Below are 12,151 nucleotides of genomic sequence, written 5' to 3'. Positions count from 1 at the left end.
ACCCAAGTTCACCAACTGAGTTTCCATGGCAGAAGAGGGAATTGAACCCTGATCTCCAGAGTCATAGTCCAACATTCAAGCCACTATACCATGCTGGTGCTTATATCAGTATACAAAATAAGTAAATTTCCAGCATGCTTTCTCTTTCTCTTCTGTCTCACCCTACCCCACATATACTTGCACCAGGCCAGTGTAGTGTGGTGATTTTAGTGTTGGACAACAACAGGTCCTAGAAAGAAATGACAGCCTATTAAAACTGACCCGTTTTTGAAAACTCCAGACAAGTAATATTGCTGCTCTTGGAATTACCTTTTGTGACACAGAACTGATCAAGGAAATATTTTTTCAGAACTTTAAAAACCCTATATACGAGGCATTTTCTTTAAAGGAATTGATTCCCAGAAACCACCATCCTCTTGAAATATGAGGACTCCAAACTGCAGCTCTCCAAAGAAACAGCAGGTGACACTGTTGTGTGCCTTATAGTAGTTTTCATCTTATGGCAACCTTACGGTGAACTTATCATAGGGTTTTCCTGGCAAGATTTCTTCAGAAGGGATTTGACTTTGCCTTCTTCTGAGGCTGAGAGAGTATGACTTGCCCAATGACACCCAGTGGGCTTCCATGGCTGAGTGGGGAATGTGAACTCTGGTATTCAAGAGTCCCCATTACAAAACCACTACACCACACTGGCAAGTGACAGTACTATTTCATTTACAATAATAGAATCATAATAGTTGGAAGAGACCCCAAGGGCCATCCAGGCCAACGCCCTGCCATGCAGCAATAGACAACCAAAGCATTCTCAACAGATGACCAGCCAGCCTCTGTTTAAAAACCTCGAAAAAGGAGACTCCACTACCCTTCAAAGGAGTGTGTTCCACTGTTGAACAGTCAGAAAATTCCTCCTAAGGTTGAAGTGGAATCTCATGTCCTCTAGTTTGAATCCACTGCTACGGATCCTGCTCTCTGGAGTTGCAGAAAAGCTTGCTCCATCCTTAATATGACATCCCTCCAAATATTTAATCTTGGGCTAATTTGGGTTTAATGTTGTTGTGTGCTTTCAAATTATGGTAATCCTGGGGTCAACCTATTGCAGGTATTTCTGGGACTGAGTGGGTGTGAATCGGCCAAGGTCATCCATCAGGTTTCCATGGGTGAGCAGGGAAACAAACCCCCAATCTCGTCCTAGTCCCACACTCAAACCACTATGACACACTGGATCTCTGGGGCTTAATAGCTGGGCTTAAAGAGTGTTTAATACCAGTTGGTTGCAGCAGGGGGTGGGGGTGGTAGTAGAGGTTTTACCTGGTTGTTTGATACAAAATATTACTGACAAGAATTGATGTCAGGACAATTTTCTCACTGGCATGGAAAATAACAGCTGTGGAAAGTCCATCAGGGTCCACCTCTTCTTTTGATCAGTGCTTCATCAGATTAATAGCACTTCTATTTATCTCTTGCACCAAGCATTCAGGCTGTCTAATTCTTTAGATCTTCTTCCAGCTATGAAGGATGCAGCTCTTCCAAAGATCCCAGGGATGGTTACTGGAACCATCACAAAGTAGTAGGAGTCAGACATGTTAGTCATTTTAGATCTTGGCTGATACCACAGCACTTTCACAAAGACATAATGGGCTGAACAATTCTGCAGCCTCCCCTGCCAAATATGTAACTGGGTTAGTGACTAGAGGAGGAGGAGGAGGAAAACTAGGAGGTGATACCCTAAACCCAAAACAACAGGTATAGAAACAAAAAGTCTAGGGGGGATACAAATGTAAAGCTCAGTAATTTTATTAAAACCAAGTAAACCAATAGGAGCTAGAGAAATGAGAGAGAGAAATAAATGTATGCAAACCTGTGGACAGACAGGCCCAGGGCTTGTTTCTACATGTGGGACATCCAAGTCTGATGTACCATACTAGGTCCAAGAGGACCAACAAATTGCTACTGCGACTGGATGTCCCAACATACTATATATTTTACAAGGCTGTAAGAGCAGTTTACCATGACCACTGTGAAGACTTCTAAGTCGAAAAGCGTTTGGTCTTTGTTAGTTCATTTTTTCAATTGTAATTGGGCTTACGTGCTATCTCTTTTATTTTCCTTCTGGGAGGTGTAAAGGCAATTTATCGTTATTGCATTAGCACTTTGTATATTTGACACCTCCTTTTGTTTGATACACATTTGGGATTTGCAGTTCTCAATCCTAGTACTTATGGCAACACCAGCCTTGTTACATTAGGACATGGCATACAGGCCAACACAAGCCGTCTCTCCACAGGCTTGCATACATTTTTATCTCTCTCATTTCTCTAGCTTCCGATTGGTTTACTTGGTTTTAATAAAATTACTGAGCTTTACATTTTTATCCTCCCTAGACTTTTTGTTTCTATACTTAGTGACTAGAGAAAACAATGGCCCGAGCAAAATTTGAAGTTATCCAGGATCAATGTAAAGGGAATGCAGGGGCAATCATGGGGTTTCAATCAGGAGCCATCTTAAACACAATCAGGGGTCATTCCAGGGTTAGGTACATCCTTTCCCCCTGAATTTACCTAACCCTGGAATGACCCCCGATTGTGTTTAGGATGGCTCCTGATTGTGTTTGGCGTCGTGTGATAAACAAACTTGAAACTTTACCTAACCCTGGAATGACCCCAGATTGTGTTTAAGATGGTTCCTGATTGCGTTTGGCGTCGTGTGATAAACAAACTTGAAACCCCATGATTGCACCTGCATTGCCTTCACATTGACCCTGGGATAACTTCAAATTTTGTTCATGTGATAAGAGCCAATGCTGCTACACAGTTATGCCATACAAGTAGGGCTAGAACCCCCTCTCAAACATCTGGTGTCTTTTTTAGTGGTCAAATGGTTGAGGGATGTCCACCTACCTCCTTACACCTCACTCTTCAATTGTAGCAGATTTCTAATATATATATATTAGATATATATATATATATGGATTGAGAGATATTCATGGCCTCCTATATATATATATATATGTGTGTGTCTGTTGAAATTAGTGAGAGTTAAATTAGTATGACTTTGTAGATCTAACCTAGTACCTGCAAACAAATTACAAAAGACTAAGCAGTACAGAAGAGGAGTAGGATAAGTGCCCCAGTTTCTGGCTCCAAGAATATCTAGTCAATTCCTAAAGGGTAGGTAGAGGTGATTACAACCTTGCTTTTTTGGGGGTAATGAAACTCAGCTAGAATCAGCCTGCATTAAAAATCACACGTTTGCTTTGAACAAAGATGGGTCTAGTTTTCCTTCATGTGAAGGGACATTTGGGGGCTGGCTCTGCTAAAGGGATGAGAAATTGAAAAGGCCAATGGGTGACTTTTGTTAAGAGAGAGAAGTATAGAATCACAGTTGGAAGAGACCACAAGGGCTATCCAGTCTAACCCCCCTTCCATGCAGGAACTCTCTTCCAACTCTACGATTCTATTAAGTATTGTAGCAGTGCTAAATGAGAACAGAACAAAAACATGTTTTGCAAACTATTCTGTTATGTTTGTTCCATGTATTCAGTTTTCAGATCAGATATAACCAATTCTAAGTCTCGCTGATCTCCACAGGAAGTATTCAAGTGTATCCAGCTCTTCCTTTAAAAGCAATATACCTACAAATACTTAAGTAGCATTGGTTAGGATATGTCAGGCCAGTGGCAGCAGATATCATGAAACCTGGGAGAACAGCTTTCTTAAAAACTTTGTCTGGCCTTCTCCGTTTCCAAAACAACAACAAAAAACAAAAACAACAAAAAACCCATTTCATCTTGGCATTAATGACTGAACCTCCAGCACCTATACTTATTTTTGCCAATTTTTTGGTCACATATCCTATCCTCTAGTGAGCTCATTACTCTCCTCTCTGCCCCCCCCCCCCCCCCAATGCAGGTCAGGCAGAGAGGATGAGAATGTGTGACTGTCTTAAGATTTCCCAGCAAGTTTCCATGGCACAGGAGGGACATAAATCTGTCTCCCAAATCTCAGCCTGAAATCCCAACCACTACATTACACGTGAGGCAGCATCCATTCCCTCTTCAGTCTACTATTTAGAGCGGAATGCAGCATTCTCATAAATTGCCTCTTCAGCTAGCTTTCTGCTCTGTCAACCTGCAGCAAGTTGATATGCCCAAACCAGAGAGTGAAAACGACAGGTGTCTAAGAGGATAGGGACTGCAGTGCTCCTCTGAGACGGATGGGTCTTTCTCCTCTGGCACTCTTCTTTGCTTTCCAAGACCATGCATGCCCCAGTTCTCCAGGTATAAGTCAGAACAAATGCTCAAGGGGAAAAAAAAGGAACCTTAGGAAGTTGTAAGTACAGCAGTGGAGATTCCTCATTTAATAACACATGTAGCCTCAGGTCTGCTGTTCCTTTAAGACCCCTTGGTACAACTGGCTGGCACCCTAGTCAGGGTATACTCCAGAATTAAGAATCCTGCAGGCCAATAGGCATTGCTGGATTGTACCTCACAGCATTCCTTGCCACTGGCTAGGCCAGATAGACTTCTAATTCAACATCACCCAGAGAGCACCACATTTCCCAATCCAGTATAGTGCAGCCATGTTCATTACAGACTTTACAGTTCAGTGGGGGTTGCAGGGGACAAGGAGGGGAGGGTGTTGTTGTTATTTTGTTGGATTCTATTGCTTTTCAAATGTGACGATTAAGTTCCTGCATGGCAGGGGGTTGGACTGGATAGCCCTTGTGGTCTCTTCCAACTCTATGATTCTATGACACTTTAAATAAATTTTTAAAAATCAATAAGCTACTTCACTGTCACCACAAATGTGGGTGGAAGCCAAGGCCATCAAGTTGTAGTGGTGGAAAGCTTTGCCTTCCCTGTAACATTCTACCTAATGAAGCACTTCATATTTCCAAAAAACAAAACAAAACAAATCTGTGCTTGCTGGGATAACAAAGATTCACATGGGCACAGCGTTGGGGCAAGGGCTGATTTTGCCACTCGGGTGACTCTCCATGAACCTTCTTTTCTGCACAGTTCTCTCCTGGGTAAAATGTGAACTGATAGTGTGATAAGTTGTGGAAACCACTTTCATACTGCATATTTTGTCAACTTATCATTCTTTGAATATACATGTGTGCTGGTGCAAGCAGGTGGAAAGAACTCCAGGCCCTTACTTTAAGGCATGTGTTACCTTTGTTCCAGCTGTTAAAATGAATGCAAGAATCCTTCAAAAGGTACAGCTCTCAAACATGATCACAATTTGAAAAACAGGAGCACAGATAACACAATGAAAAGCCAGGAAGCCCCTCTGTTGGTTCCCCATGGACTGGCTGTAGACATACAAAAGTACAAGCTGTACTTATTTATCCTAAATGGGAGCACCATCTATTATCCACTGACCCTTTTGCATATGCATCAAGCCATATGTGTGTCTGGACGCGCACACACGCACTTTCATATGATCTCAGAACTACAATTCCAGCCCCGCCTGTAGTCCAGAGCTTTCCCTCTTCTGTGGAAAGCCCATAACACAAAGAAAAGCTTTCCTTCATCTGTTCACACCCCACAGCATTGGCTATTTAGGAAACAGAAGACTAACCTGCCATTCAGCTGAGCATAATGGCCTCCCCCGGCCAGCTGCCGCTGTTGTTGTTGCTTTCACGGAACAATGGATCAGTGTCCCAGGCTAGCACTTCTATTGTATTGGATATAAGCTCTCACATAGATCTTACTTTGTCTACTTACACATTTGCCTACTGAAGAGAAACTGGGCTTTGCAGCATGCTGGAGAAGTGGAAAAAGGGCCTTGAGAACCTTTGGCGTGGCTCTACTATCACTACAGGTCCATATTAGAATTAATCCCTTGTTTGCTATAACAGGCCCTGAATAAGATTCTAAACATTTCAGACTGTAGAAAGCAGAGTAGGGCAGCATGGCATAACAGTACAACTGAAGCAAGTTCACTCTCCACCAGATTCAGCTGCTAAAAACCAACTCCCATTATTCTTAACTGATAGGCTGATATGGCACATGGGAGAAGGACACAGGGATCAGATAAGCACTGCTTGAGAGGACAGAAAGTTATGAAACCACCAGCCCCAAAGGTCCCCTGCCCTTCCTCTGTGTCGCGCAGTGCCTGCGGCATTGCTGAATAGTGTCTTTATGGAACAAGGGAGCCTGTATGACACAAGGGGAGGCTTTGTGGGCAAGGCAGATAAGGTCAGGAATGGAGCAGTAACTGACTGCATGTGGCTGAGATGCACATTCGACTGGTGTTTCAGATGTCGCTTGCAAGAAGTTAAGTGGCTAAAGTTTACCAAAAACAACAACAACAAAAGGACATGAAGTACATAGGTTGATGCAAAGGGATGCAAGTAACTGAAGAAGACAGGAGTTTTCTGTTCTGCTCAATTATTTGATTAGAAGATAGAGAATGCAAACTCACCTCCCAGGAAGTGTAAAAGCAGGCCAGCTTCTACTCAGTGGAGTTCTCATGGTGCATCTGAAAAGAAAGTTGCTGGCCTAATATTTCATTTGAATCACTACTTGATTGTAAGAGGCCTGCGTAATTTGTGACCCATGATGCTGAATAATACCCCATCTACTATATACAGCAATTTATCAAGAATGTAATAAATCTCTTTTTGACTGCAAACATTAGGTACATGGGTTGAAACAGTCCCTTGACTGCCCATCAAACAGAGGCAAAACCTCCATTTACATTAGTGGATCATATGTAGACATGAGTGCATACCACTGCATGCTGTGCATGTTGCTTGTACCTGTGGTTCAAGACTACAAAACAGGATTTCTAAAGCAACCTTCCCAGTCTAGTGACCTCTAGATGTTTTTGATTGTAAGTCCCACAGTTACAAAACATTGGATATGCTGACTTGGGCTGATAGAAAGCATAGTTTATGAGCTGGGTAATTAAATGTTGAGGGACTTCAGTTCCCAAAATGCCTCTCCATTGGCTATGCTGGCTAAACTTGCTGGAATTTGCAGTCCAACAACATAGGACCACACTTTGCGAACCCCTGGTATAATCTTAAACCATCTAGACAGTATGATAGCTGAGCCCATAAATTAATGCTGCATTAGTATAGAATACTATGCTAGGCACAGTTTCACTAAGTGGTTTACTGGTGCAGGGGCTAAATAAATAAAATAGACTTTTCCTTATCACAAAACTGTATCCTTCGGCTATAGAAAAGACTATTCTGACCAAACCAGCAGACAGTGATAAACAGAAGAGAAGAAGAGAAGAGGGCACATATGAAAAAAAATGACAATTCTTTATTTAATTCCCACCTCTTGCAAGTTAATACTGTAACTTCCTGTGGTAATCTTGGGGGGGGGGAGAGAGTTTCAGAAACCATTGCTATGTTGGCCTAACAGACATGCAGGTTCCAAAAACTGTTCCCCCATTGCACTTTCAATGAAATGTAAGCCAGTAAGTGGGGTTATGCAGTTTAGGAGTTTGCAGTTTGGACACTGAAAATTTATCTAAGTAATGTTTTGCCCCCAGCCCTTCCCCTGCAAAAACACAAAGAAACCCACATTACAAACAAAACAAAACAAAAAATTCCCAGAAGATTACAGGAAATACTTTTTCTTCACTATACTTTAATGTCCTTGTATATTAAAAACAAACATAGTTCCACTTTTTAAAAGTCCTCCAACAGATGCACTGAACAAACACCTATACACACACAATAAAAGACAACCCCAAAGAGGAAGAAAGACTACTCCCAAAGGGGTGAGCAGGTCTAATATACAGTATGAACAAAAAGGTAAAATTAAAAAAACAAAAATAAGGCAAAAGTTAGTGTTTAACGCCCAGCAAAATGTAAAGCAAGGCCAAAAGAAAAAGGAAAAGGGTAGGGCGTAGGTTATAAGGACACAGGCACACCTCCCAAATGCATTAGGTGGGAGGATCCTAAAAACAGTTTCAAGGAGGAGAACTGAGCAATGTGGTTCCTCATGGAACAGGGAGTGCCAAGTTCTTTGTGCTTCAGCGAACCTAGTTGACTTTTTCAAGATTCGGCTAAAAGAAGATGGAGCTGTGTCATATTTCGCTACTTCTGGGACTTTTCACTTTGGACTTGTAATGGTTACCACCTCTATTGACAGAAAGAAATCTTAGGGCATCTGCTCTGCCTATTTACAGAGAAAGAGTCTGGAAAGAGTGAGGCAGGGAGAAGAGTTTCTTCACTTTGGGATGGGGCAGCTGCTCTTAGTATTCATCTCTTACCCACCAGGGAATTTCAAACTTGAAGCAAAGTATCATGAAGAATATTCAAGGGATACCTAAGTTATAATCTCCAAGGGTGACACTTTTTAGTAGTAGAAAAAGTACAAGCTATCTACTTCAGGAAATACTAGCATTTTTACAAATTTCATCTTGCACCCCCTCTATAAACCCAAAGAGCTGTGATGTAAAAAGGATAGCTGTATTTCCCACTCCCCACAATTTGTAGTTGTAAAGAGTTTTTGTCAGCTGATTTTAAAAAAAGCAAAAATAAGAAATGTCTCTCCCAGATATCAAAGTCTGTAAATCTTCCAGAGGCCTGCCCGCAGGAAGAGAATTGTTAGCATCTGAACATGGAGATATGGAGGATCTAGTTTTTTCAAGCTCCTTTGTGTATTTGCTTCCTACAAGTATACAATATCCTTCAATGTTGTACCACGACCAGAATGGTATTTTCCTGGTCAATAGGGGGGAAAAAATCTCACCAACCCTATGAGTACTAGTACAAATGCGAAAGATGGAAATATATTAATAGAGAAACTAGTGTTTTTGAACTTTGTTCTAGTATTCAGCTCTATATTGCTTTAAACAGGCAGTAGATAAGTTAATCAAAATCTGTTTTGTTATCATTTAGGTTTCTTTACAGTGGAGAATTCTTTCTTGGAAATAATGTCTTTCCAAAGATTCTTGAGTGATTTCATTTAGTCAATACCAAGATTATAGGAATAAGGTTACTTTAAACATAAGAAAAGCTATTTAAATGCTTTTTTCCCCCCAGCTTGATCCTTGATCCCCTTCCTCAAGTCATCCTCTCATGGGGGGAACCTTCCTGCAGCAGTCTGCTTAAGGAAATAGTGGGGAGATGGGTTTGAAAACCGAAGACTGAGAATGCTGGCAAAAGCATTTAGCCACTTTTCCAGCAGTACCATTTATTCCAGAATCAGCTGCCAGTTGTTCTTTCCTAATGCAAATTAAACGTGGCATGGTTGTCACATTCTTTATACTCTTATCTCATCATCTTCTTCATCCATGAAGCAGAATTCCTTGTCAGGCTGTTTCACCGGGTTGTCATGCCTGGCATCCTCTGGAATGCTGTGGTTCTGTCCTCTGGAGGCTGAACTCCGCTGTTCATCTCCCACAGATGCACAGCTGGAAATGGAACTGCTGTCCATAGTCAGGCGACTTGTGATGCTACGGGCAGAGCCAGGACTGTACGTTGCTGCTCTGCTGTCGTCATGCTGAGCCAAGGAATCCTGGGGAAGCTTGCATTCTTGGCTAAGCCAGTGGGCTGGTGATTCCTCTGCAGGACCTGCTTCCTTTTGGGTATCCTCTGCACCATGATAACCAGAATCCTCTTGCTCCCATGGATCCTTGTCCATGATGCTCAAGACATCGCCCAACATAGATGGCCCCAGATCAATATGGAAAGACATGATGGACTCTGCATGCTTCAATCCATAGCTGTTCTTGGAAACCACCAAGGGCAAGTCAGTTATGTCACCAAAAGCCCGCTCCTCCAAGCCAGGACTGTGGGGTCCAGAGCTGAGAGCTGCAGCAGCACCATTCATGTGTTTTTCTTCAGGAGTCTTCTCTTCGAGTGCTTTCTTGACAGGGCTGGAGGAGAGGCTCTTAGGAATCTGTTTCCCACCACTCTTGTCTGTTTCCTTCTCAGTGAGCTGAGGCAGAGAGACTGCATTCTTCACAAAAATGGCTGAATCCCTCAGAGAACCCAACATGTCCCGTCGGTCGCCACGTGTCACAGATTGAGACCGTTTGCTGCTCCGGAATTTCCGTGACAGCAGGCCAGGTTTGGATGAAGAACTTGTCTCCTCTGTGACCTCCTGTTCACCCTCCCCAACCTTGCTATTGAGAAAGGAGGTATCTCCAAAGGCATCACCAGCCCGGCCAACATGCATGGTGTGACGGAAATCTCCAAGGGGAGCACTGATCATCTCGGCTGTCAGATCAGCCCGAGAGCGGCGCTTGGAATTAGCAGAATTTGTCACCAGCTGCTTCAAAATAGGCATCTTTGTGACAAGTGTGATCTCCTTATGTACAGAAATTAGAGTAAATTCCTTTCAGTTCCAAAGAGGCGAGGTTATACTGCTGGAGTCTCAGAGAAAGGCCTCAAACCTCTTACTGGCTTTTAAGTAGTCCAGTCCTAAAACACAGACATAAGAAAGGAGAGAGTTAAAATTCATCCAGAAAACAGAAGCATCATCTTTTCTGTACCTTTGGATAGAATTACTATGGTAGAATGAGAGCACAGTTCCTACAGCCCCTATCCTTTCACCTTTAACACAGTTCAGAAACTAAATGTTCATTAGTGTGGCCTATAATATATCATCAAGTGGTCAACCAAATGCTCCTTAAGAATGTGAAGCTCCTTAAGAAATTTGGCCGTTTTGTAAAAAACAAAGTCCTCTTATCTCAGCTCACGAAAAGGAAGCAGACAAGAGTGTTGGAAAAAATCTGTCCAAAAGCCCCTCCTTCAACCTTGTCAAGCAAACAAGGGAAGAGAAGACTCCTGAAGATCAACACATGAAGAATGTTGCTGCAGAATCCGGCTCATGCCTCATGTGCTAATTTATATGCACAGATACATCTCACCATGACAGGAATGATCTTGACCAGGTGACTTACATGCAGGTGCAATCGGCCACCCAGGTGTTTAGCTCATGATCAGCACCCATCAATACCTCTGTTGTCTTTCCTTAAGGTTCATGAGCTCTAACTGGGCTTATTTGTAGATTGTATGCCACTGGCAGATTTCATTTTTATTGATTTGATCATTTGTATGTACAGCGCTGTGTACATTTACAGCGCTATAAAAATGAAATATAATAATAATGATAACAACAACAATAATTTGGTCATCCAGATGCGGACAGACTATGATTCAGGTCATAACTCTAGCTGGCATACCCAATGGCCCCACCCCCATTACTACAGTAGAAAATGTCTCCAAATGGAAGTCTGACCTCTGTAAAGTAGGACACATATTCTGCCCTCATGTTCAAGCAATGACACTGTTCTCCCTCTACTTAGTTGGAGCATAGGCTTGAATTGCTCCTGTATTGTGCGGGGCATGGGAGAACTGCTTTCACCACAGAACCCTAGGGGTTGGTGGTGTCCTGACAGTGTATTCTTCAATCTGAATAGTGGCTTTATATCATAGAGGACTGGCACTCATAAGACAAGCACTTTAATTTCAAATCTCAATGGCAATGATATCCAAGAAGCAAAGAAACTAGAAAAGGCTTTGTTAAAGGCTCTAGGGGGAGGGAGGCACATGAAAGAAGCAGGATGGGGCAGGGAGAGAAGAGTGCACTTCAAGAAAGAGGCAATTTCTTCTCCCTCCCCTTGAAGTAACCTGACTTACTGCTGGAGGCAGTTTTACATGCTCAGTGGAGCAGCCATCACTCTCACAGAGAAGAATGAGAATGAACGTCTGTCTTGCTCCCAGAGAATGTGGCTAAGGCGCATGTTGGCAATTAAAGTGAAGAGCATCTGACACATCTTTCCCAGCCCCCTGCCTCTCCAAAGCATGGCTCGGCTGAGAGAATGGTGCTCACTTTCACCAATTCTCCTCTCTCCCTCCCCCTGCCCCCGTTTAAACCTCTTCATTCTACTCAGAGCCTCCTGTCTACATTCTTATCTGATTTCCCCTGTAACCCTGATATATAAATATGGCACAGAGGTCAGTACCCACTACCCGCCTTCAACCATAAAAGCAAAACTTCCTCAAACCATGAGATCTGGCTGACGTTTTTTGTAGGCAAGATTCTGGCAGTACTATTAGCATTTATACACTTGCTGCACATAGTACACAATGTTTCTTGCCCCTCTTTTTTTGTCCTGTCATGCTCTGTGGTCAATCTTGACTTCACAGATTTCAACATCGGTTCAAGAACTAC

The 12,151-nt window shown here is 42.6% G+C and overlaps 1 protein-coding gene across 3 annotated transcripts in view; it reads right to left on the bottom strand.

The window, feature by feature from the left end:
- Positions 1-7,283: 7,283 nt before the first annotated feature.
- CDC42EP4 (CDC42 effector protein 4) overlaps positions 7,284-12,151 on the bottom strand; it is a 34,269-nt gene continuing 29,401 nt past the window's right edge. For all 3 annotated transcript variants that reach the window (XM_042454707.1, XM_042454708.1, XM_042454709.1), the window contains one exon: positions 7,284-10,395. In XM_042454707.1, the coding sequence (XP_042310641.1) occupies positions 9,233-10,261 (1,029 nt within the window). In that variant the 5' untranslated portion in view covers positions 10,262-10,395 and the 3' untranslated portion in view covers positions 7,284-9,232. The remainder of the gene's footprint in view (positions 10,396-12,151) is intronic.

The sequence above is a fragment of the Sceloporus undulatus genome, chromosome 2 (assembly GCF_019175285.1).
Source record: "Sceloporus undulatus isolate JIND9_A2432 ecotype Alabama chromosome 2, SceUnd_v1.1, whole genome shotgun sequence".
Taxonomy (NCBI): Eukaryota; Metazoa; Chordata; class Lepidosauria; order Squamata; family Phrynosomatidae; genus Sceloporus; species Sceloporus undulatus.
The sequence above is the reverse complement of the archived record's forward strand: the minus strand, read 5'-3'. Positions and strand labels throughout refer to the sequence as shown.